This window comes from Poromitra crassiceps (assembly GCF_964638095.1).
Source record: "Poromitra crassiceps genome assembly, chromosome: 9".
Taxonomy (NCBI): domain Eukaryota; kingdom Metazoa; phylum Chordata; class Actinopteri; order Beryciformes; family Melamphaidae; genus Poromitra; species Poromitra crassiceps.
Genome location: NC_139630.1, coordinates 21,664,470 through 21,690,787, shown reverse-complemented (window position 1 = coordinate 21,690,787; position 26,318 = coordinate 21,664,470). Strand labels below are relative to the sequence as shown.

The 26,318-nt window shown below is 45.1% G+C and overlaps 2 protein-coding genes across 4 annotated transcripts in view; one reads left to right on the top strand and one right to left on the bottom strand.

The window, feature by feature from the left end:
* The window catches only part of LOC310782094 (NACHT, LRR and PYD domains-containing protein 1-like), a 137,388-nt gene extending 112,615 nt beyond the window's left edge, over window positions 1–24,773 (bottom strand). Inside the window, exons 1-3 of the mRNA XM_083642773.1 lie at window positions 24,680–24,773; window positions 19,687–21,460; window positions 15,398–15,571 (exon numbers count right to left, since the gene is read on the bottom strand). Coding sequence (XP_083498899.1) covers window positions 15,398–15,571; window positions 19,687–21,460; window positions 24,680–24,770 — 2,039 coding nt within the window. The 5' untranslated portion in view covers window positions 24,771–24,773. The remainder of the gene's footprint in view (window positions 1–15,397; window positions 15,572–19,686; window positions 21,461–24,679) is intronic.
* The window catches only part of LOC310782093 (uncharacterized protein), a 576,458-nt gene that overhangs the window by 333,786 nt on the left and 216,354 nt on the right, over window positions 1–26,318 (top strand). The window lies entirely within an intron of this gene.

Here is a 26,318-nt window from a genome sequence, read left to right as displayed (position 1 = left end):
TAAAACCAGACAAAGCCAAGGGCTCCGCCGCCCCCCCCTCCCTTCATCCGGTCTGTCTATCTCCATATATAGGCTATTATTCCATATTATTATGCTTCTCAAACCAATCTAACTGCAGTTAAAATACTGCAAGCATGTAAATACCGTAAAATACCAATTATTAGCCCGGCGTTAATTGACAAAATATGTAGCCAGACCCCGCTTCAATATGGGACCTGCGGCAGTTTGGGACCTGCTTTAATTATTTTTGTACAAAAATATTGCTCAGCAAAGATTGTAAATAGTATGAAATTGTTTATTTAAACCATTTATTTTAATGAGTTGGCTACAGTCAGCACCCCACACGATTGCTTGTCTATGGGGAGAGCCGCGCCTCCCTCTCAGCGCAGTAGAGCACATTGCATGCCAGTTCTGGCCTGTACATGAAATCAAATAAAATTTGAGCTGAACTGTGACCTACCGGTATTTACCACTAAACTTTCTCCGCTGAAGGTGAGAGAACATGATCATCATGTGAGCAGATTATTTGTTGCATGCGCTGCCTCCTCCGCTGTTCATCACTCACGGAGCACCCTCTTCAGTAGCGCACATGTGAAAGAGCGGTGAAATACCAATTAGAAGCGGACTTCTATGCCCGCTGGCAGGGAAATATACCATAGGCACATTTCTCAAAATAATTATTACACCAGAGATGTCGGTTTTAGTGTATAAAAATCGTCAGGAAATGCCTACACAATTTTCAGAATCATCAGATGTTGAGGGAAAACGAATTTTGATCAGCAAGTTTCGTGCATGTGTTTTTTTTCCTCGTTGTTCCCGTTTCCTCGTTGTTCGTATTCTTCATCCGATTTTTCTTCTTCGTTGTGTTTGGGAGATGCATTCAACAGGATGTCGCAAAGGTAAAAAGAAAACATTGAAAAAACTAACCGTCAAATTGGGACCTGCTTTTATGTACAAAATATGTATCCAGACCCCGCTTATATATGGGACCCGCGGCAATTTGGAAGTCGGCTTCTAATTGGTATTTTACGGTACATGCCTATAATGTCAATTATCTGAATGAAATAATAATACATATTAATTAGGAATATTAGTAATATTAGTAGCCTAGCTAATTTCGGGGGGGGGGGGGGGGGGGGTAATAAAACGTAGAGCTATATTACACATAAATGGGGATTATTATGATAGCCTAAACTAAATTTATGAAACTGCATTACAGCTTCACCCAAAGCCTGAGAAGGGTTGCAATCTTATATTCTATTGTATTCTAAAGTATTTTTTTCTATATATTGTATTCTCCATTCACTTTCCTGTCCCCGGTGCACAGAATCCTGCTTTAGGCCTGCTTTTCAAAAGCGCAAAGCGCTAAAAGTAGGCCAGGTCGGAAGATGGCTGGAAGATAGCAATACGCCGGTATTTAGCGCCGACACGCCCACTTCGGCGCATTCAGGGACTCCGCCACGCCCATTCGGCCTAAAGCGCATTTGGCAGCCTAAAGCCTATTGCTATTTTCCCGAAACAGGCGCAAGGCACGTTTTTTTGCGGTTAAGGCCCGTAATAGCGCCGATGGCCTGTGGGAGAATAGGGCCCATGGGCCCCTATCGTTGCATCGGCGCAGTTTCTAGGCCGAGCGGCAGGCGCAGATCAAAGCAGTGGGCGTGGAAAGGCGCACTTGATATCGTCGTGCTGGCGCTAGATGCAGCCCAAAGCATTACAACCACGCCTTTTAGGCGTAAAATTATGCACCGTCATGCTCATTGGATAAGTGCAATAAACGAATCGCACGCTTGCCTTTTTAGCTCCAATTCCAGTGATCCCGCAAAACCAGACGAAAGCCAAACGCTCTGCCCCCCCCCCCTCCCTTGATCCAGCCTGTCTGTCTGCATTATAGGCTATTATTCCATATTATTATGCTTCTCAAACCAATCTAACTGCAGTTTCAATACTGCAAGCATGTAAATACGCTACACTATAGCAAGATCAAAGTGAAAATAATGTTCTATGCATCAGCTAGAAAAAATATAGCCTATTAGATTGGTGAAAGTTTGTCCAGAAAGATATCATTTTCTCTCGCCTGCTGCAGGAAGGATGATGCACATAAATATACCCTACATTATGTCAAGTCATTGCATAAATGTGTTTTTATTGTAAAACTAAATGTGAAATAGGGCCAAGTTATTGGAGGGACATCACAGTATAGCAGATGCCATTAGAAGCGCGTTCCGAAGCGCGTTCCGCTGTTACTTCTCTAAATCACGTTAACTCGACAAGGGGTATATATATGCCCAGGAGGACATATATGTTTCACATAGGGTGGTGTTTTCATTTCGATTTTTTATTTGGTCCAATATTGAAATGTTGACAATGGCAGGCTGTGTTACCATTACACATTAATTTAGAACTACCTTTTATATCTATTTTGGCTCATTTGGTGGCTATTTAGTAGCGAAATGAAGAAACACAATGCATGCTGGGAACTCAGAGAGAGAGAGAGAGAAGGGTGACAGAGAAGAAGCAGTGAAGGCAGAGAATAGGCCTGCTTTTCAAAAGCGCAAAGCGCTAAATGTAGGCCAGATCCCAAGATATCACTAGGCTGGTATTTAGCGCCGACACGCCCACTTTGGGACTGCGCCACGCCCATTCGGCCTAAAGCGCATTTGGCAGCCTAAAGCCTATTGCTATCTTGCCGAAACAGGCGCAAGGCACGTTTTTTTGCGGTTAAGGCCCGTAATAGCGCCGATGGCCTGTGGGAGAATAGAGCCCATGGTGTACAAATGCAGAGAGTTATTCTGAGGCGTAGTACAAAAGAGCGTTTGTCTTATTATATAATGAGTGGAGTAAATGAGTGGGATTTTATTCATATGGCATCTTTTTTAGTGTAAATGAGTGGTGGTTTAAAGTTGGGGGAAAATAATAAGAAAATAAATAAAAAATAGTGGAGATGGCAGGTAATATGCAACATGCAAAATGAGAGTTCTGAGTACATAATTAATGGTTCAATTTGTTTGAATAGAGGTTTTTGGGGCATTTTTGTGACATCATCCTCCCAGGAGAGGAACAAGGGGGGTATACTTATGGGGAAATAATAATATTAGAGTTTATGTGATTGAGTTGATGTGGTTGGTAAGTATTTACCAGCATCTAATAATGGTTATTTTTGAGGGCCCTGCGCAGGGGGGAAAAATTTAATGAGGGAACCTCATGGTGGACATGAATAACTATGAAGCATGTATGGGAATTGAAGGTGTAACAAGAGTGTTATATGTTTGGTTTGATTCATCGATTTAAGGGGTTTGACAACTACGTTCCATTGAATGCTGCCGTTGGGTGCACACAGTGGCCGCATTTAATGTGAAGTCTGCTATGATGGGAAGATAACACATCAATCGATTATTTGATGTAGTTATATTAAATTTGGGATACTCAATTACTATTTAGTTAATTGGCTGTCATTTATGTTATGAAGATTTGGTTCCTTTTGAGCTATGAGGTTTGTGGCTGTGGGAGATGGTTTGTTCCAGTTTACAGGAAAACGACAGCCTGATAAGCGGGAAACCAATGTTGATATCGGCAAGACGTGAGGAAAGAGACAGTAGGCTGGGAGATTTCACATGTGTGGCTTTGGTAGGGGAGCCGCGCAGTGAATATTTGTTTGGGCAGAATGATATTGTTTTCTCTTACTACCTTTTCTTCTCCCCCACTGCACAGGTAGGATGATGCAACAGCCTCTGAATGACAGGAGCTCAAAACTATGGTATAACAACTTTTTTATAACCATTGTGCCTGTCTGATGCACGGGAGAGAGGGAGTGAGAGAGAGCACAGTAATATCCCCGGCGCACTGAATAAGGCCTGGTTTCGGGGCCTAAAACCATGATGCTATCTTCCCGAGGCAGGCGCAAGGCGCATTTTCTTTACGTTTAATGCCAGTTTTAGCGCCTAAGGCCAGTGGGAAGATAGGGGCCTATATCATTATCCTCTCACATGTGGGTTTGATGTAGCTATGTTTTATGCAGACATGAATTGTCACATTTAATGTTTTTAACTCATTGAGTGCCAGCCACTTTTGGAGAACGGACGCTCCCAGTGCCAGAGTTTCAGAGCGTTTTCAGTGATTTCTCGAGGCCCACAGAATATTGTGTGATATTACTATGTAAACACTGAACACGCACAAAGAACGACGAGACTCTATTCTATCATCTGCAAAAAAAAGTTTATTGATCCCATTTTCCGTTCTTTAGTTATGAGCCGGAGAAGATAGCTTGATTCATCCCAAAACAGCAATTTTTTTCTAGAAGCTGAGATAATTGGCCTTTTGTGAAATTAAACATTTCAAGCACATCACTGACTCTGAAGCTAATCTTTTCTAATGTAGTCACACCTCAAAAATAATTTCCTTCAATAAAACAGTTTAGGCCAGGGAATTTTGTTTGGCAGAATAATATTTTTAGCTACAACCAGCAGCGCTGGCCCCTGCGTGCGCTGCTGGTTGCAGCTTCTTGCTGGTCTTGATTTGCTGCTGGTGGGCATCGGATATTCTGGCTTGCGTTTGTCAATCCTGTCCTGCTGCCTGGGTCTGTCTGGGTGTTGCGTGCTGCTCTGCGTGCCCCCCCCCCCCCCCCCCCCCGCCCCGCCCCGCCTCGCCTCAACTGCACACTCCTCCTCCTGTCTGTGGTGGCTCTCTGCTGAGTTTGCTGTGCGCACAGTGAAGGGACATCGACATCCTGCTTTTTTACAGCGTTCCGCGTGTGTTTGTCACCGGCAACGATGCTTCCACTTGAGAATAATAACAACTCCACGGTGTGGATGTGCGGATCTGCTGTCGCAACCGACACGGAGCGGCTCAATTGTGGGAGCAGATTGGCTGCTGCAGGCACAGCTGCAGTAACGTGCTTCAGCATATCGATGCATACGGATGCGATGCGATTTCCGTTTCCATAACGACTTCTTCTTTGTTTTTTCCTTGCCTTTCTGTTATGTGGAGAGCACTGTCGCCACCTAAGGGTTCTGTAAAATAGGTTAGACACATCCAATAGCTATAATATTTGTACATCAGAGGCAGAAGGCTTTGATCGACGCCCCACCGTCAAAAAACGCAATTGACGAACATGTCCGTCCTTGGCACTCTACGTTACTATTTGAAATGACGAACATGTCCGTCCTTGGCACTCAATGAGTTAATATATAGATTCAAGATTCAAGATTCAAGATTTTTATTGTCACTCCATGGTACAAGTACCACGTGTGAAATTCTTGTGCAGTGGACTCCGTTTACGACATAGTACAAATAGGCAACAAGCAATAAGTAATAGGCAATAAGAAATAGGCATCAATAAGCAATAAGACAGCAATAAGGCAATAAGAAATAGGCATCTTATAAGCAATAAGACAAGTCGGTGGCTTATACGACAGTGGCGTATTCATTGCACATAGGTGCACATGTCATGTGCATACGTTAGACGTGTTCAGACATTCCAAATTCGACGTTTTATACATACATGTGCAAATAGCATGTACCTTATTAAACATACACTTAAATTTACAATTAAACGTTAGGCACCTTATTAAACATACACTTAAATTTACAATTAAACGTTAGGCATCCGTAATAGTAGCAGCTGCAGTACGGTACTGCGGTACGACTACTGCACTATTTGTGCATATTTAGGAGTCTCGTGGCCTGCGGGAAGAAACTGTTCCTCAAGCGATTTGTGCGTGTTTTTGGAACCCTGTATCTCCTCCCTGAGGGTAGCAGGGAGAACAGGCTGTTGTGGGGATGGTTTGTGTCTTTGATGATCTTCAGGGACCTCCTGAGGCACCGCTGGTTATACAGTTCGTGCAGTTCTGGCAACTCGTCTCCTGTTACGTGCTGGGCCGCGCGCCTCACCCTCCGTAGCGCCCTGCGGTCCATGGTGGTACAGTTCCTGTACCAGGCGGTGAAGCAGCCAGTCAGCAGGCTTTCAATGGTGCCTCTGTAGAAGTCCCTGAGGATTTCTTTCCTTAGCCCAAACTTCTTCAGGCGCCTGAGTCCGTGTATTCGCTGTTGGGCCTTTTTGACAACAGTGGCGGTGTGGCCGGCCCAGGTCAGGTCCTGGTGTATGTTGACTCCCAGGTACTTGAAGCTGTCCACCCTTTCCACCACTGTGCCGTTGATGGTGATTGGGGGGTGTGTGCCCCCCCCCTCTCCTGTAGTCCACAATGATCTCCTTGGTCTTGGAGACGTTCAGAGAGAGGTGGTTGTCCTGGCACCATTGTTCCAGGACCCTCACCTCCTCTCTGTAGGCCGTCTCGTCGCCCCCCGGGATCAGCCCCACGACTGCTGTGTCGTCTGCAAACTTCACGATGGTGTTTGAAGTTTGAGTCGCCACGCAGTCGTGGGTGTAGAGGTCGTACCAGAAGGGGCTGGAGACGCACCCCTGGGGTGCTCCTATGCTGATGGTCAGCGGGGAGGAGGTGAGGTTGCCCACCCTCACCACCTGGCGGCGGTCTGTCAGGAAGTCCAGGATCTAGTCGCACATCGCTGTGTTTAGTCCCAGGTCCCTGAGTTTGCTTACCAGCCTGGAGGGTACTATGGTGTTGAATGCTGAGCTGTAGTCCACGAACAGCATTCTCACATAGGTGTCCTTCACATAGGTGAAGGACACCTATGTGGTCCTAGGTCCTTCACATAGGTATAGCCTATATACTGGCAAATGTGTTTGTCTTCTACATATAACGCTAATTGATTGATTGAGCAGTACATTGAGGGGTGGGCCGTTCTGTGACACTGCCCGCTACAAAGGTGTTTGTGATCTCCACTTTGTGAATGAACCTGATGAAGCGCGTTGTTCTTAAAGTGTAACTTACTTTCAGCTTCTCACCAATATATATGACTTTGGGGGTGGTATGTGAAGAATTCTGGTCAAAATGTCCACAATTGAGACCAAACTGTTACCATTGTACCATTTGTATCATTTTCAGCATGCATAAGTGCCCTCTATGGGTTGAACACTGCTTATTTTTTGTGCCCTAAAATCAATGGGGGAGAGTCCCGGTGGGGTTAGCACGTGCATCTCGGTGCATCTTCAAAGCCTATAAAAGTAGATGCAAATCTGATTTTTTTTTTGTTTTTATGTAGCCTAGATATGATTTTGTCCAGAAGTCCATATATATTAGGTTGAGAGATGACAGAGAATCCTGGCATCCTCTCAAGGACCACTGGTGGTCACCGGACCCCACATTGAGGACCATTCAACCACTTTGATTGTGCAGAGAGAAGAGAGAGAGGAGGACTCTTCTGTGCCCCTTTTTCACAAAAGCAGCCTACAGCCTAAAATGTATTTTCCTGGTTCACTTTTGACGGGGAGGAGAAGTGAAGTGAAGTGAAGTTATCCTTTATTTATCCCCATCGGGAAATTCATCCTCTGCATTTGACCCATCCTCTACTAGGAACCTTCCTAGAACTAGGAGCAGTGGGCAGCCACTGTGCAGCGCCCGGGGACCAACTCCAGTTGTTTTGCCAGTACCTTGGTCAGGGGCACTGACAGGAGTATTAACCCTAACATACATGTCTTTCTTGATGGTGGGAGGAAACCGGAGCACCCGGAAAGGACCTGGGACGGACCGGGGTTCGAACCCGGGACCTTCTTGCTGTGAGGCAACAGTGTTAACCACTGAGCCACCGTGCCGAAGGCATGGTGAAGTGACACTCACCTCGGACTTCTAGGCTACTGAGCTGCTGCTGCTGCACTGACGCTCTGCCCGCCTGTCTGTGACAAGCGGCTTGTCCAGTCGTATGCAGCAGTTCGCGCAAACAGATGCGGGATTCCCGCAATCCTGTATCCAATTTCAGACACTGATTGTGCAGAAAAAAATGTGCAGAAAAATCGCACACCAGCGATTTTTGTTTGTGTTTGTTTGTTGTCATTTTGTGAGGGCGAGCGTCCTAGCCTAGGAGGCAGGAGGCTGTTTCGCCTGTGAGCAGCCGGAGCCTGAGGAGGAGGGAGGGGGGAGGGGTGAGGGGGAAAATGTTCCAATAGTACCCCGCTGCAGCTCTGCTCTGTGCTCGAGAGGAAAACGCAGAGGTGGACTACACCTTTTGCAAGAATCACGAAAAAGGGAGAAACGAAAATTAAAAAGGGACTTCATGGCGGTGTATATGACAAGTTGGACAAGGGAATAACATAGATAAATCGGTAACACTTTACAATACTGGTGCACACATGTGCATGAATTGATGCTTAACTCATGATGAATTAAGCCATTAATTGATGCTTACCGCATCATCAACTAATGAAAGGTATATGTTTGATGAACACACTGAGTCATATATGAATTACTATTAATTAAGTAGGCTATGCCTTTGTCATCATGGATTAATTTCTCATCAACACCTAGTATTAATTAATACCGTAATTCATGTGTTAACACGTTCACTGCCGTCGACGAGTTAACTCGTCAAAAAAACAACAACGGTTGACTGCCATCGACGAGTTAACTCGTCAAAAAAAAAAAAAAAAAATTTGACGGTGGGACGTGGATCAAACCCTTTTACATCTCCTATAAAAATATGGGAGCTATTGAATGTGTATAACCTATTTTACCGACCCACTAAGTGGCGACAGTGCTCTCCAGACTAGAGAAAGCCGAGCAAAAACAGCAGGGAAAAGCGTGAGGAAACCATTCTCATAGAATGGTTTGGCGAAAACGCTTTCGCGCTGGCGCACAACGGTGGCGCACTATGGTGGGGGATTCCAAAAATACACTCTGGGTGCAACACACTTTGAAACACGCAGCATAAAGCCCAGAATCGCACGCAGCTTCATCCCAGCTCTCAACCGAAACCCCAAGAAACGAACAAGCCCCATCCAGACTCGGCCGACGAGGGGCCGCCAGGCAGCACAGACAGGCAGCAGAGACTCGCTTGTGACACAGGCTGCAGCCACCAGAGACACACCCACGGAGGGAGGAGTTTGAAGGAGAGGGGGGTGGGGGTGCTGTTATGGAGGAAATTACTGTTCAGAACTATTGTTTAGATGTCTGATGTCTTACTGATGCCAAAAATAAATGGTTAAAGTGACTGTTCTATCGAATTTCACAAAAAGGCATTTATCTCAGCTTTCCTTCTCAGACGCTGAAACCATGCTGTATTCAACTGCTAATGCCTACATAACAGAACATGATAAAAACTAACGCTTTTAGACAGAGAAAGCACACATTCTATTAGTTCTTTTGAGATATTTTGTGTTCACAAAGTCCTAGCAGAAAATAATCCTCGGCTCTTGAAAGATGAGCCAGAATCCTCAAAAAAACCCTTGGCAGAAGCTACCTACAGTATTGAAAAAACTGTTGGCAGTGAATGTGTTAATTACCACTATCGACATCCAGCTCGCTGCAACCGGAACTTTAGCGTTACCAGACCGCAGTGCTGACAGTCCGCAATGCCGATAGCCCACAAGCAGAACCAGCTGAGCGAGGTGGTGTGCATCGTGTCGGGGACCGGCTGGAGCTAACCTCTCCCATGACCATCATTGGAGTTATAAAAGCACATTTATTTATCAAGTTTGTGAACATGTCCCCAAATTCTGCCCTGGAGCAAGGACTCGCTCTCCGGTGCCCCTTTTGTCTGTAGCTGGGGGAAAACAGTCTCCCCTAATGGGTGAAGTGGGCCTCTCCCCTCTCCTCCCCACGGCCCGCGTTGCTCGATCTCTCCAGCGGGTCCACTTCCAACTTCCAGCTCTCGTCCTTCTTTTTCACTTGTGTTGCTCTTCACTTCCCAAACCAACGTGACTGTAGCGACAGGTCTCCACCATGGTCTCCATGCATACACAACAAACGCAACGGATCAACACAAACTAGCTAAGTTGCTAATGCTAAATTGCTAAGGCTAGCTACCTGAAACTCTAACAAACCCGCTCGTTGCTCTTGCGATTGGTATCCATTCGACACTGCCACCACTGTGACCGACTCTTTAGGCTTTGCAGTTTGTACACTTCGTAGAATAAGAACACGGAGGCTGCTGTTGATGTTGGGGCTGGTTGGGGCAAGACAAGTGTCAGCCAACAAACCTCCACCTTTTCTCTTGATAGAAGTGAGCTCCCACTCGCTCTGTCTGTCTGTCTATCTGCCTGCCTGCCTGTCGGTCTGTCTCTCTATCTATCGATCGTTCCCAATGCAAACTTGCAATGCCGTTGGGCAGTGAATGGGTGTGTGCCCTCAGTCTGGATTTGAGTGTGTGTGTGTGTGTGTGTGTGTGTGTGTGTGTGTGTGTGTGTGTGTGTGTTTGCTCATGTGTGGCGCTTCCATAGACAGGTAAGGATCGCATCACACTTCACGAAACATACTGGTTTTGAACTGCTCGTGAGACCAATGAATGAACATGAGTCCATCTGCTCTGGATTAAAACTAAAGCTTTGTTTTTGTGTGTTGATTTACAGCACATGGTCTGTGAGCTTCCTGACAGATAAACCAGTACCGTAAAGGCTAGAAAAGTATGTGCTGGTTAAAATAGAAACACTCTGTGAAAATGTAACTATTCAATGATTTGTAGGTTATAGGGCTCGGTCCGGATAGCATGGTGTCTGGGTCCGGATGCGGACGCCAGGGCCACCCTTCACAAATGGGCCCACAATCTGCACTCAACATGCATTTTTGTTGGTTAGTTGAATAGTTTGAAATAATGTTTGTGTGTTTTGAATACAATAAAAAGCCATTCTAAAACATCAAACACATCTCTGTGTGCGCGCACCTTTTATGTAGAGCAGACAAGCATCCAGGCACCGGGCCCCCAGAGACTGACTGCTGTATCATTGCATACTCAAGGGGGTGTGACATGTTTATTTTGGTGTTGATTCCACCTGACTTAGTACTTCCTTATCATCACTCTTCCGGGGCCCACAAAATCCAGTGTTGTGTTGTTTCTTTGTCTTGACAAGATAGCTAGCAACACTTTGTGTTAAAATGGGGGGAGAGAAATACAAGTCTGGCGCATTCAAGCAAAAAGAGAGAGAGTGGAAAAAAAGCAGCTGGTCTCATGTGTCCCGGTCACAAATTTCTTCAGACCGATAACTCCCGCCGCCTCCACGTCTGGCGAGTGTACAACAACTACTCCTCCGGGCCCGTCTCTGAGCAAAGAAGGCGAAGCAAGAGGCGATGTTAGCCAGCAGCCGCAGGAGGGTCACGCAGCTGCGGCAGCTACCGATGTGGAGCTGGAGGAGTAGGTAGGGGCTGTGGACATGCCAGAATTGGGAGAAAGTGCCAGTGATGATGATGATGGTGGTGGAGAGCCTGAGGACAATGGGATGAATGAAAACAACGATGACAGCGATGAAAGTGACGATGTTAGAGAAATGCAAATCGATGATCATGATCAACCAATCAGTCAATCAATCAATCAATCAATCAATCAATCCTTTATTGACAGACACTTGGTCCATAGATGTCACATATACAATTACAAAGGACACAAAGCACGTAAGAGCACAATAAAAGAATAAAAAACATTATAAAAGCGTGATAGTGATGGTGATGGTGATGGAGAGGTCAGAGGAGGATGAGATGAATGGAGAGACACTGTCAATGAAGAAATAGTGATGGAAGTGGAAATGATGATGATGACGACCAGGATCAGCTGAGGGAAGAAACAACCCCCCTGTAAGCGCGTAGCTTTGATGAGGGCAAGGCATCAGGAACAGAGGCCAACCAGAGGGTTCAGCTTTCACCAATTTATTTCGAAGGCATCAAAATGGTGAAAACGGCTTTGAAGTCTTACAGCAAACATGAACACTTTAAATAGAAAATAAACAAAAATGTCTTAACGGACTTGAAAGCTTGATCTAACAATCATACAGCTTTAGGTTTGCTCACAGCAACAAACCTTAGTTCGGACAGAGCATCCGCATAGTGCCCCCAACCTCTCTCCCTCAGGTCTGAGTACAGACTGTTGCACTAAATGCAGGCCTCAACTCAGCCCCCACTCCCAAGACTATACCACTTTACAGCCAAGGGTGGCATGAAGTTTCACCTCCGCACAGGGTAAACTTTTAGACACGCATCAAAACTAGAACAGGTGCATCTAAAATATACGATCCCATATAAGTAGTTCTGAACATCATTATTCTTAAATAACCATGATACCAAAAGTTAGAAACCCTTCTGAAAACATAACCCCCCCTCCACACAATGGTAGCATCAAATTACCTAGACTCCCCATAAATATGGCCAACACCCACACAGACTCTTTTGTCTGTAGGAAAGTCTGAGAGAAGGTAAGTATGATCTGTAAATTAGTTTTGTGGTGCATTTACCTGTATCTAATAAACATTCATTTATTGACCAGTATTTTATGTGTCTGTGTTTGTAACTTGAAAGTGGTTAACTCTGTGGTGCAGTAGGTGGTGGAATGGACAACACAATACCAACAAACATTTGGTGTTAGCCTAGCTAGCATAGGCCTTGGCAAATGTTTGGTGTGGTCAGGTCTGCTAGTTGAACTAAACATAGAATCTAACAAAGGAAATGTACATTTGAGTGGGCACTGTTTACACTGAGGGTCAACATGAATATACAGAACCATACAAATTTAATATGAATAAGAATTTAATGAAGAGGAAGAAAAGACAAGAAAACACTGTGCGATGTCCATAAGGAGTCACATCGTCACACCCCCCTCCCCCCAATCACTCTCGTGCTGCAGGTGTGCAGCCAGCCTCTGCTTTTTTCAATCTTGATACTGAAGAACAGTACCCAACATCCCTTCTTATTCAAAGAGAAACCTCTCACACCTGAGCTGATCAAAGCACTGATAGAGCACGGCCCGTGCCAGCCAGGGCTGAAAGAGCTATAACACATTCCCATATCATATGATGAAGACAAAAGGTAATTCACTCCACTGTGGTATAAGCACACAATACGTGAGTGAGGCACTGTGACAGAATGGACAATGGTTAATGTATTCTCCAAATTGCTTGTGTCGTACAGCGCTGTGTGTGATTGGTTAATTGTGCAGGCTCGCAATAGCCTGTAGTTTGTTGTGTAAGCTAGTATGTCTTGCTTGACTATATGGCTGCTGTAATTTTGTTTGAGCAAATCATTGGTAAAATCCATGGCGCCGACCATAGTTATGCAATAATAGCCTGTGTTGGGGTGTGTATGAGAGAGACAGGGGCAGACAGGGTGCTGTCTGTGACAAACTGTCACTGTCCATCTGCGGTGGTGCTGAACCATTCACGAATAGATGTATGTATAGAAGACTGTGCACTGTCCTCAGTGCTGAAACATGTGAACAGGACTGGCAACCTGTTTTTTTTCTTTTTCTTCTTCAGAAAAAGCTTGTCTGTAAAGTGGCTTCACTGTATGCTTTCTTGAATATATTGGCTCAATGACGGACAAATGTTTTTGGATAAAGGGGCTATATCAGCTATTTTACAGTTGTGACTTTTGAAATTACTTTATTAGAAGGGGAAGGGGCCCACTGAGAATGGTCCGCCCCCTCTGGACTGAGAGGGTTGCTCCGCCCCTGGATAGAAGGTTGAGGGCCCTATCTTCCGACAGGCGCTATCCCCTAATAGCGCTTGCACACCTGTTTGCGTGTGCCTTAAGGCAGGGAAGATAGCAGTCCGCCTTGCGCCGTCCGCCATGTGTTATGCCGAGGTTTGCACCCCAGCGCCAGCAGCATCCCCACCTCACGGGAGCATATTTTTAATGATTTATACAGAAATGTAACTGTTTAAAAGTGATATAATTGTCTGGTAGACGTGACCTCCCTGATTTCTAAGTTAAAACAGCCCCGAAATATGTTGGGGATGCAATTGTCGGCGGGCATGCGGAAACATTCACGGCACCTGTCGCAGATGCAAATTAGAGCCATGCCAAAATCATCTGCGCCCCCAAATGCCTGCGCAAATGAGATTTGGGCGGTCTTAACTACCAGAATTATTCACAGGCATGGCCAGGCAATGCTGGGCATTACGTCAATCAAAACCAATCAGATACCGGTCTTGCAATGGCTGTTTGCGTGAGGCATGCAATATGCTGTAATTCTCCCCATGCGTAATAGAGTGTACTCACTCGTGTGAGGACAGAGAGAGCTTATTGACAGATTGTCTGTGGTGCCAACGACCCTCCGGGTTATGGAGGTAAATAGCCGATGTCCATTGTCCAACAAGTTTTCTCAATTCATTTCCCTCTTTGCGAAGTGATAAAAGTTTCTCAGTGAGTTATACTTGATTGCCTCACTGAATTATCTGCTAATACCCAATTTTAGCAGCATAATTTGATGTCTAGGCTGTGCGTAATGACATCTCCAAAAGGAATTCTACTTTACACTGTGCTGTGCTGCACAGAGATTACGGGTGCGCTCCCAGTGCAGCGAGGTATTTGCACATAAGAGGTCCTTTTCAAAGCTCTTAGCTTTGAAAGCTCTTAGCTTATCGTCAGCTTGCGCTGCTGACGATAGGGTGATGCCATCTATCCCACATTTTAGCACTGAAACGCCTGCTTTGGCTTGTGGCAGCCAATGCCCAGTACAATTATCGCAGGCATGCGCTTGTGTCCGCCCCCAATTTGCATTGCACACGGCGTTAAACGAGCGCAAACGCTAAATTAGCGCTTTTGGGAAGATAGGGCCCAGAGTGTTGGTTTCAGAAATCACATGAGCAGAAACATTAAGTCAGGTATTTTCACTGACATTAATGTGCATGTAAAGCAAATAGTTATTAAATGGTATGTTAAAGGGATAGTTCAGTTTGTTTGAAGTGGGGTCCTATGAGGTACTCTCATACAGTCAGTGCACTGGGTAAAGCACTCTGGACGCATCGCCCACCGAGATAGGAGAACTGCACTCCAGCTGCGGCAGGCACAGAGAGCTGTCTGCTGAGTGTGATGGGGGCCAAGAGCAAAAACATACAAAACAACAGAAAGAATACATAAAGTGCTTCCATACTGCTCACCTGGCATAATGCAAGTCTCCACAAGCCCTGTGATGCCAAGTTGACTTGAAAATATGTCATTTACACCCTGTTTTTAGCTGAAATCGTCACTGGAGCTAGCAGCTGAAAGTTCAACAACTAGGGTACAACCTTGCTACAGTGACGATGTCAGCTAAAAACAGGGTGTAAATGACATCTTTTCAAGTAAACTTGGCATCTCAGGGCTTGTGGGAGACTTGCATTATGCCAGGTGAGCAGTATGGAAGCATTTCATGTATTTTTTCTGTTGTTTTGTATGTTTTTGCTCTTGGCCCCCATCACACTCAGCAGACAGCTCTCTGTGCCTGTTGCAGCTGGAGTGCAGTTCTCCTATCTCGGTGGGCGATGCGTCCAGAGTGCTTTACCCAGTGCACTGACTGTATGAGAGTACCTCATAGGACCCCACTTCAAACAAACTGAACTATCCCTTTAAACAGTAACAGTGATCCTGACCTGAGAGTCTCCAGTCTACAATGTGGACTCCCCAGCCCAGCAGAGAGCAGCTTCACTCCTGAATCCTGCAGGTCGTTGTTACTCAGGTCCAGTTCTCTCAGACTAGAGGACTGAGAGCTGAGAACTGAGGCCAGAGCTTCACAGCTTCTCTCTGACAGCTGACAGCCGCTCAGCCTGAGGGAAAATTAGTGATGAAGAATAACAGCAACTTTAAAAACACTGTTAGGGATATAATCACATTACAGTTGTTGGTAACATTACGCCATTTAGCAGCTAATTTTAATTGATATTGAGACCATTTTCGAGGCGGCATAACGATCTGGGTCCTTATCGTTACCACTATTGATACTTTTCTACTATTTGGTGGAGAGACGAGATGACAATAAAAGGGATATGCCAACATCTTGGGAGATTTGCCTATTTGCCATATTCCCGATAGTAAAACTAGAATGAGGCTTTCTCTTCCCTGTGCATTTCAACCCTCCTGAATAGCGAGCCTAGCAGTAATGGCAGTAAACAGTACACAAGCCTACCCCCACTCATTCACCATAAATACACATTCCAGCAGTGCCAGAAACACTCACATGTACATGTTGTGACTTGTGTACCATGCGATGAAATAATTATCTAAAGTTACGGGAGACTTCTCATTTTGGAAATAAGTCCATAGCCAGAACTAATGTGGCAGAACCAAAGTTACTTTGGCGTTTGCCTGAGGTGCATGCGCTGCAGTACATGCACAAACGTGGTAGGGTGACCAGATATCCCGCTTTGTGCGGGATTGCACAGCATTTTTTTGATTTTTCACACCTCCAGCAAATTGAGAAGATGTCCCACATTTTGCGCGTGCGAGAGAAAGAGTGAGAGAACGAGACAGTAAGAGAAAGAGAGGGGGAGCGGACACACGCAGCTGCTCCTGTCTACACACACTGTGGCTCTGGTCAAGAGATATGCAGGATAGCCCGGTTAACTTCACACAATGCAGCCTGAGAGATAGGTGAGTATTCCCAGTAACTAATCGCAATAATAACACCAATGGCCAAATACTTACACATACTAATGACTACCCATATTAATGCAACAGTGCAACACAAAGCTCTCAAGTGTTAACTGACACAATTGAAGACAGCCTCAAATCTTTGTCAACAGCATCCAGTCTTTGAGATGGCTTCTTCACTACTACACTGCTGATATATTGAAAAATACATTTATAAATTAAATTTTATGCTGTGCTCTTATTGTAATGTTAGTTCATGTTTTGTTCAGATGAACATGTAATTATGTAGCCTACTACTATGGTTGTACTTCAGTGTATGGTTCAGTAGGCGAATCTCCCAAAATGTTGGCATGTCCCTTTAACAGAACTGGTGCTTTTCAATTGAAATTACTAGGAAATGAATGGTTGTATTTTAATTTAAATATTTACTTTGATTAAAAAATATTGGCATTTAGTTTTAATTTTTTGCTTTAATTAAGTATTACAACAAGCAGTTAGGAGGTTAAACAGGTCATAATTCCCTCTCTAATACAAATTTTATATCACTCTGAAAACACATTTATCACGCATACAGTTTGCATTATAACATTTATTTGAATGTTATTTACATTCACCAATGCTCTTTTTACTGAATAGACATTGAACCCATCATGCATACAGGTTGATGCCTTTTACACCAAGGTCTGATGATGTCCTAATATCAGAGAGCAGGATGCACGGCACAACAATCAACTTACATCACTGAGATTGCATATTTTTGGGTTATTAATTGCATTATTATTGTCAACGAACAGGACAATTTTGGATGTGTGCACCATGCATACCTGGTGGAGGATGATTGACCTGCAAGAGCAGGCACATCTGAGGGTGTTCCCACTTGATGAAAACAGTCGAAGGTAGGCTATTGCATTTTGGTTTTATCTTATGGGCAATGCTGATATGTTTGATCATTGACTTTGTGTTCCCCCCCTACAAGAAATCACGTTGTCACATACATGTATATGGCATTTCGCTTCAGGCTTATCTTTGGCTTTTCTGAAATGTAGCCGAGCCTTTGACCGCTTTGCACGTTCAGCCACCCTGTCTGTCAAGCAACCAAATGAACGAGGGGGCCACATGATGCACATGATTCAATTGTTAATTTAATTAAAACATTTATTAGACAATCGATGGCCCCTATCGTTGCATCAGCGTTGTTTCTAGGCCGAGCGCCTGGCGCTGCGCAAATCAGTGGGCGTGGACAAGCGCACTTGATATCTTCGTGTTGGCGCTACACGCAGCCTAAACATTACAACCACGCCTTTTAAGCGTAAAATTATGCACCGTCATGCTCATTGGATAAGTGCAATAAACGAATCGCACGCTTGCCTTTTAAGCTCCAATTCCAGTGGTCCAGCAAAACCAGACAAAAGCCAAGCGCTCTGCCCCCCCCCCCCCCCTCCCTTCATCCAGTCTGTCTGTCTCCATATAGGCTATTATTCCATATTATTATGCTTCTCAAACCAATCTAACTGCAGTTTAAATACTGCAAGCATGTAAATACCCTACACTATAGCAAGATCAAAGTGAAAAGAATGTTCTAAATGCATCAGCTAGAAAAATATAGCCTATTAGATTGGTGAAAGTTTGTCCAGAAAGATATCATTTTCTCTCGCCTGCTGCAGGAAGGATGATGCACATAAATATACCCTACATCAGGGGTGCCCAATACGTCGATCGCGATCGACCGGTCGATCGCGAAGGTAGTGTGGTCGATCGCGTGGCATTGGGGGGATTTTTTTTTTTTTTTTTTTTTTTTTTTTTACTGTTTTTCCACTGTTTCCACTGTTTTTCCACTGTTTCCACTGTTTTTCCACTGTTTTCCCACTGTTTCCACTGTTTTTCCACTGTTTTTCCACTGTTCCACTGTTTTCCACTGTATACTCAGGGTATATAAATAAATATGTTTGGTAGATCACTTTGACTTGGTCATTTTAAAAGTAGCTCCCAAGCTGAAAAAGTGTGGGCACCCCTGCCCTACATTATGTAAAGTCATTGCATAAATGTGTTTTTATTGTAAAACTAAATGTGAAGTAGGGCCAAGTTATTGGAGCGGACATCACAGTATAGCACATGACAGTAGAAGTGCGTTCCGCAGCGCGTTCCGCTGTCACTTATCTAAATCACGTTAAATCCACAAGAGATATATATAGGCCCAGGAGGACATATATGTTTTACATAGGGTGGTGTATTCATTTCGATGTTTCATTTGGTCCAATATTGAAATGTTCTACAATTGCAGTTTGTGTTACCATTACACATTAATTTAGATCGACCTTTTATATCTATTTCGGCTCATTTGGTTGCTATTTAGTAGCGAAATGGAGAAGCACAATGCATGCTGGGACATGCCAGGCAACTTACAACTTATTTTTCCTATGGGTTGTGTCTGTCTAAGCGAGGGAGTCAGAGAGAGAGAGAAGGGTGACAGAGAAGAGGCAGAAGAGCACTGGCGCACTGAATAGGCCTGGTTTCAGAGAGAGACAGAGAAGGGTGACAGGGGAGAGGCAGAAGAGCGCTCCTTGCAACTGGCGCACTGAATAGGCCTGGTTTTCAAAAGCGCAAAGCGCTAAATTTACGCCAGGTGGGAAGATATCATTACGCCGAGATTTAAGGCCGACACGCCCATTCTGGCCCATTCTGGGACTACGCCACGCCCATTCGGCCTAAAGCGCATTTGGCAGCGTAAAGCCATATTGATATCTTCCCGAGGCAGGCGCAAGGCACGTTTTTTTGCGTTTAAGGCCCGTTTTAGCGCTGAAGGCCTGTGGGAGAATAGGGCCCATCGATGTGTGCAGGAGATCTGCATGGGCTTGGAATGTCCACAGCATCAGAATGGCAAAGCGGAGACAGAGGAAAGGGAGAGATAGAGGAGGGGGTGGAAGAAAAGGACCTGTGGCTGGCTAGTATTGATAACAATATTGATAAGCTCGGACTTCATTGATTTTGGGGTTTTGGGAAATTTGGAACTGGGACCTTATGGAACCGGGTCTCGAGCCCCATCCCTACTTACAATAGTAAATTTTGTCAATAGTGGTGAAATCAACTGTGCAACACAGTCTGCATCACCTAAGACTTTTTAAAAGGAATATAGCATTTATCAATACTTGAAGGAATAAGTAGTTTTTATTTCTTTGACAGCTGACAGGCCCTCAACCTCAAGCACAATTATTAAACATGATTAGAAAAGGACATTGAACATATTTATTTCTCTCCTCACATTATTGAATATGTCCAGTTTCCCTGTACTTACACAGCTTTCCTGGAGGCTTTGACCACTGGCAGCAGTCCCAGGAGAGCCTCCTCTGAAGCAGAGTATTGCCTGAGGTCAAACACATCCAGCTTCTCTTCTGATGTCAGTAAGATGAAGGCCAGAGCCGACCACTGATCAGAGGAGAGTTTCTCTGTAGAGAGACTCCCAAAACTCAGGTAATCTTGGACCTCCTCCACTAGAGAACGGTCATTCAGCTCATTGAGACAGTGAAACAGATTGATGCTTCTCTCTGGAGATGGATTCTCCCTGATACTCTTCTTGATGTATTGGACCGTTTCCTGATTGGTCTGTGAGCTACTTCCGGTCTGTCTCAGCAGGCCTTGTAGAAGAGTCTGATTGGTCTCAACTGAAAGACCCAGAAGGAAGCGAAGAAACAAGTCCAGGTGTCCATTTGGACTCTGTAAGGCCTTGTCCACAGCACTCTGGTAGAGGTGTGTAGCTGGTGTGGATGTTGATTGTGGTTCTGACAGCAGATTGACACCAGAGTTGGTGAATGAGTCAATGACATAAACAGCAGCCAAAAACTCCTGAATGCTCAGGTGGATGAAGCAGAAGACCTTGTCCTGGTACAACCCCTTCTCCTCTTTAAAGATCTCTGTGAACACTCCTGAATACACTGAGGCTGCTCTGATATCAATGCCACTCTCCTTCAGGTCAGCTTCATAGAAGATCAGGTTGCCTTTCTGCAGCTGCTCAAATGCCAGTTTTCCCAGAGAGAGAATCATCTCCCTGCTCTCTGTGTTCCAGTGTGGATCTGTCATATCTCTCCCATGATACTTGACATTTTGCATTTTGGACTGGACCACAATGAAGTGGATGTACATCTCAGTCAGGGTCTTGGGCAGGTCTTCTTTCTCATTGGTTTTCAACACATGGTCCAGAACTGTAGCAGTGATCCAGCAGAAGACTGGGATGTGGCACATGATGTGGAGGGTTCGTGAAGACTTGATGTGGATGATGATTCTTCTGGCCTGCTCATCATCTCTGAATCTCTTCCTGAAGTACTCCTCTTTCTGTGTGTCATTGAAGCCTCTTACCTCTGTCACCATGTCAATGCAGTCAGGAGGGATCTGATTAGCTGCTGCAGGTCGTGTGGTTATCCAGAGGCGGGCAAGGGGAAGCAGTTTGCCCCTGATGAGGTTTGTCAGCAGCACGTCCACTGAGGTTGACTCTGTAACATCAGTCAGGATCTCGTTGTTCTTGAAGTCTAGAGGAAGTCGACACTCATCCAGACCGTCAAAGATGAACACAACCTGGAACTCATCGAACCTGCAGATTCCTGCTTCTTTGGTCTCAGGAAAGAATTTATGGAGAAGTTCCACCAAACTGTACTTTTTACCTGTCAGCAGATTCAGCTCTCGGAAAGTGAACAGAAATGTGAACTGTATATCCTGGTTGACTTTGCCTTCAGCCCAGTCCAGAGTGAACTTTTGTGTTAAGACTGTTTTCCCAATGCCAGCCACTCCCTTTGTCATCAATGTTCTGGTTGGTTTGTCTCTTCCAGGTAAGGGTTTAAATATGTCTTCACATTTGATTGGTGTTTCTGGTCTCACTGGTTTCCTGGATGCTGCTTCAATCTGCCTGACCTCATGTTCAACATTGACCTCTCCACTCCCTCCCTCTGTGAGGTAATGCTCTGTGTATATCTGATTCAGAAGTGTTGGGTTTCCTGCTTTAGCAATCCCCTCTAACGCATACTGAAACCTCTTCTTCAGAATGGATTTGTGTTCAAGTTGACAAGCAGCAGGAGATTCTGAAAGAACAAATTACATCAATCAGTGGATGTTGCAGCAAATAAGATAAGTGTAAACATGTCTCAGTGAATGCATACTTTGTTCAGCTTCATGACATCTATTCTGCTAATCACTGATGGACAAACAGGTCTTAAATGTGTGTGCAACCAAATGGGAAAGGCAACTTTTTTCCTTTAAAGTCCCTGGAAACCAAAATCCACAAAAACGTTCTAACTATGTTATTTAGGGTCTTATGTTAGTAATTGTGTGCCTCAGAAATTATTATACATTACTTTCAACCCAAAGCCTTAAAATCGTCACTTTTCTACAAGATTCTACAAGGTACTTCCTCATTGAAGAGAGCAGTGCGCGAGGTGCTAAAATGCAGGAGCTTATGACGTCATAAGCTCTATTTAACCTTTGTACACGCGCGCAACCCGCCCGTCCGTTCTTTGCCCCCACAGCGCTCGCTCAGTGTCTGTCTGTCTCCCTCCCACTCTGTGTGCTGTGTGTCCAGCTCTCTCTCTCTCTCTCTCTCTCTCTCGGGACTAGTGAGAGAGAAAGAGAGAGCAGGCAGCATAGCGCTCGACACACAGCCTGGTGACGCGAGGTTACTTACACACACACACACACACACACAGACACACAGTAGCGCTGTGCACTCACAGCGCAGAGCAGAGATCTCTTCCTCTCAGTACGCAATGTGCGGAGCAACGCGCGAACACACACACACACACACACGCACACACACACACACACACACACACACACACACACGCACACACACACACCCCATCTATCTTTCCTTCTCTCTCTCTCCTTCTCTCCCTCTCTCTCCGAGAGAGAGGTCTCCTCCGAGAGAGACAGAGAGAGGGAAATTTCCCTGCTGCAGACGGGACACGCCCACACAGTCCGCGGGAGAAAATACACTCTAAAAACTAATTGATTCTCATGACTTTTGCCATGACTGTCAAACCTAAATTTATATACTTTGCGACGTTCATCATCGTTCAAATTTGGCTGGTGGCTTATTAACATAGGGTCCTGTGATGTGATGATCTCAAAATGCTAAATAATAAAGACATATTTCTGGTTTCCATATGAAAAGAAAAGGTTGATTTTACGTTCATCCATTCTTTAGTTATCAACACCTGAATGTCGGTCGTTTTCTCTGACCAGAAAGCGGAGGAAATGGGATTTTTATGTAAAGTCATTGCATAAATGTGTTTTTATTGTAAAACTAAATGTGAAGTAGGGCCAAGTTATTGGAGCGGACATCACAGTATAGCACATGACAGTAGAAGCGCGTTCCGCTGTCACTTATCTAAATCACGTTAAATCGACAAGGGATATATATAGGCCCAGGAGGACATATATGTTTCACATAGGGTGGTGTTTTCATTTCGATGTTTTATTTGGTCCAATATTGAAATGTTCTACAATTGCAGGTTGTGTTACCATTACACATTATTTAGATCTACCTTTATATCTATTTCGGCTCATTTGGTTGCTATTTAGTAGTGAAATGGAGTAGCCCATTGCATGCTGGGACCTTTCACAGGCAGTGAACTTACAACTTATTTTTCCTATGGGACGTGTGTTGTGTCTGTCTGAGCGAGGGAGTCAGAGAGAGACAGTCGTATTGTGCCTGTCAGACTGAGGAGAGAGGGAGAGAGTGACACAGAGAAGGGTGACAGAGGAGAGGCAGAGGGGAGCGCTCCGCGCAACTGGCGCACTGAATAGGCCTGGTTTTCAAAAGCGCTAAGCGCTAAATTTACGCCAGGTGGGAAGATATCATTAGGCCGGTATGTAAGGCCGACACGCCCATTCTCGCCCATTCAGGGAGTGCGCCACGCTTATTCTGCCTAAAGCGCATTTGCCAGCGTAAAGCCATGTTGATATCTTCCCGAGACAGGCGCAAGCAGGCCCGGCGTTAGGGGCGGGCCTGACCGGGCCGGGCCCCCCCATTCAACAAACTGGCCCCCCCATTCAATTTTTTTTTTTTTTTTTTTTTTTTTTTTTGCTAAAAACGTTTTTCCGTTTTTCTGTTTTAAAGTTGAACATGGAATCTGGCTGTCATTAGGCATTGATTAACTCAATGCTATTGCTAACTGTTACTTTGATCATCCATTTGCAATGATTCTGGCTGGATATTAACTATTGTAAATTTGTCACAATGAATGCAATTTGTGCACAATGTGTAAATACACTTAATATTAATTGTTTAGGCCTAATTATTTGTAAAGTCACAACACATTAGAGATGTGTGTAGTTCTTCACAGATTTAGCCTCTTCATTTTGCTCTCAAATGCACCAGGTTGACGAATTTTACTTTAAAATGTACAAAATCTTCTTCCGGGAGAGAATCCCCCGGACCCCCCTTGGGTAGCTTGGCCCCCCCAAGCTAGGGGCAGGCCCCCTCTGTAACTTGGGTCTGGAGCCGGGCCTGGGCGCAAGGCATGTTTTTTTGCGTTGAAGGCCCGTTTTAGCGCCGAAGGCCTGTGGGAGAATAGGGGCCGAAGTCATCTTCACGGCTCCTGACCTGAATAAATGCCTTTGATGGTGGATACTGGCGGTGTTACACTCAACTATGAATCCCATAATGATTGTGTTTCCCTTTCCGGTCAAACTCGCCCGTGGGCACAGCTTTTACCGTAACACCGGTGTGAGAAAGATTCACCTGCTATTGAGAGAGGGATGCCCGGGTCGCACGTTCGTCTTGCACGGGGGGACGACTGGTTGTTTGTGTAGGCTACTGTATGTCAGGAGCAATCTACCAGCTGAAATTTACACAGCGTCAAGAGTTTAGGAACTGGATTATTATTTCCTGAGGACAAGTGACTTGTGGACGTGTTGCGTGCAGGTTGCGTGGTGCGTGGTGAAAACAAAATCCTTCACGTTTTAGTGACAGGCTGCCCCCCCTGCTGTGATGGAGTCCAATCCCGTATCGATAAAAGCTGCTGCACCAGCATTTGAGCCGTGCCATGGAGCTGTGCTATGGACCTTTTGTAATGGGAGATTGTTGCTTTTTTCTGCTTCCTGGTTTTATTAGACAATACTGGTCGATCCTGCACACCTTTAGACGTGCTGTACTACTTAACAGGGTGAGTAAGAGAGCCATCTATCACATGATGGTGAAAACGCGTATTGCCGTCCGATGACGTCAATGGCGGAGAAGCTTTTTTTTTTTATAATGTTTAGAAACGCCAATGGCGGAGAATGAGTTAATAGCCTCTTACTTTTCTGCAGAGAGTCAGCCAGCTCCTCCAGGTTCATTCTCCTCAGGAAGTGCAGTGTGATGTTTAGAAAAGCATCTCTGCTCCTCTTCATCTTCTCTTCCTCCTCATCGTCCATCACCTCCTCATCCTCCCTCTGACTCTCTGCTGGCTCATCTGGATTCAGAACCCTCTGGTACCCTTTGAGCTCCTTCTTCACAAAGGTGACGATGTTCTCCTCCAGCAGCTGCAGCAGAATAATATATGAATTAAGCTGCTGCTCCTCCTCTGCTCTTCCTCCTCATTGGCCACCACCTCCTCATCCTCCCTCTGACTCTCTAAGCATTCTGGCTCATCTGTATTCAGAACCCTCTGGAACCTTTGCAGCTCCTTCTTCACAAAAGTGACGATGTTCTCCTCAAGCAGCAGAATAATACATTAATTAAACTGCTGCTGTAAACCACTTCACCGACACCGGGCTCAACGCCAGATGGAGAAAACTACTCATGGGTCGGAGTGGTGTGTGCTCTGTAGCTGTCTGTTTATTCATCTTATTCCGAGTTTTAACTGAATTTATTGTCTTATTGAGTTTTTTACATTACCAGTTTTATCAGTTAATCCTTGGTTGAACCAATGTTTTTAATAGGTGTCCAACAACACACTGACTGTGCTGTCGAGCTCTTTCCACCCGCTAAGTTGGCTGGGTGTTAGTGTAGCCCTATGGAGCCATATCGGGCTCATATGTTTTGATCATTTGCCAAAAACAGTATGTACCAATATGGCTCCATATAGCCTGGTGTCCAATTTTAGCCTAGAGCCGTGAACGCTCTGAATCCGAAAGGAGATGAGGGCTTCTGCCCTGGATTCAACCCATCTTGCGTCTCCTCTCCACCATTTGGCCCGTCAGCAGTGGGTTAGCACAGAGGCCTGCTAGCTGTTGTCGGGCCCCCTCCAGCGTATTCTTCGGCATCCTCCCGTGCCTGTCCAGCAACTTGAAATCACTGCCGGTATCGTTCCAATTTAGTAGGCTATACTAAAATTGGAACGGTCGCACGCCACTCTTCTCTGTATCGTTCCAATTTAGTAGGCTATACTAAAATTGGAACGATACAGAGAAGACTGGCATGCCACCATTCCAAAACTAAAATTGGAACGATACAGAGAAGACTGGCGTGTGGTCGTCTATCGTTCCAATTTTAGTATAGCCTACTAAATTGGAACGATACAGAGAAGACTGGCGTGCGGTCGTGTATCATTCCAATTTTAGTATAGCCTACTAAATTGGAACGATACAGAGAAGACTGGCGTGCGGTCGTGTATCGTTCCAATTTAGTAGGCTATACTAAAATTGGAACGATACACTGGCCAGCCGGCAGGAAAGTATCGCGGGACTTGACGAGACTTGGTGACCGAGATCACGAATGAGGTAATTTGATCCCTGGGAGACTCCAGTCAACAGCCCGGGGGAAATATCAGTCTGGTGGTTGTTGAGGGATGAGATTATGACAATATGTGGCGAAAACGGGAATAAAACTGGCTATTTAGATGCAGGAAAGACAGGCTGCCACTTGGCCCCCACGGAGCTCTATTTTACGACTGTATTGGAGAGAATTGATCTCAAAACAACGCGTAGGATGGCCAGAAACGCTGCGGAGATCCCTGG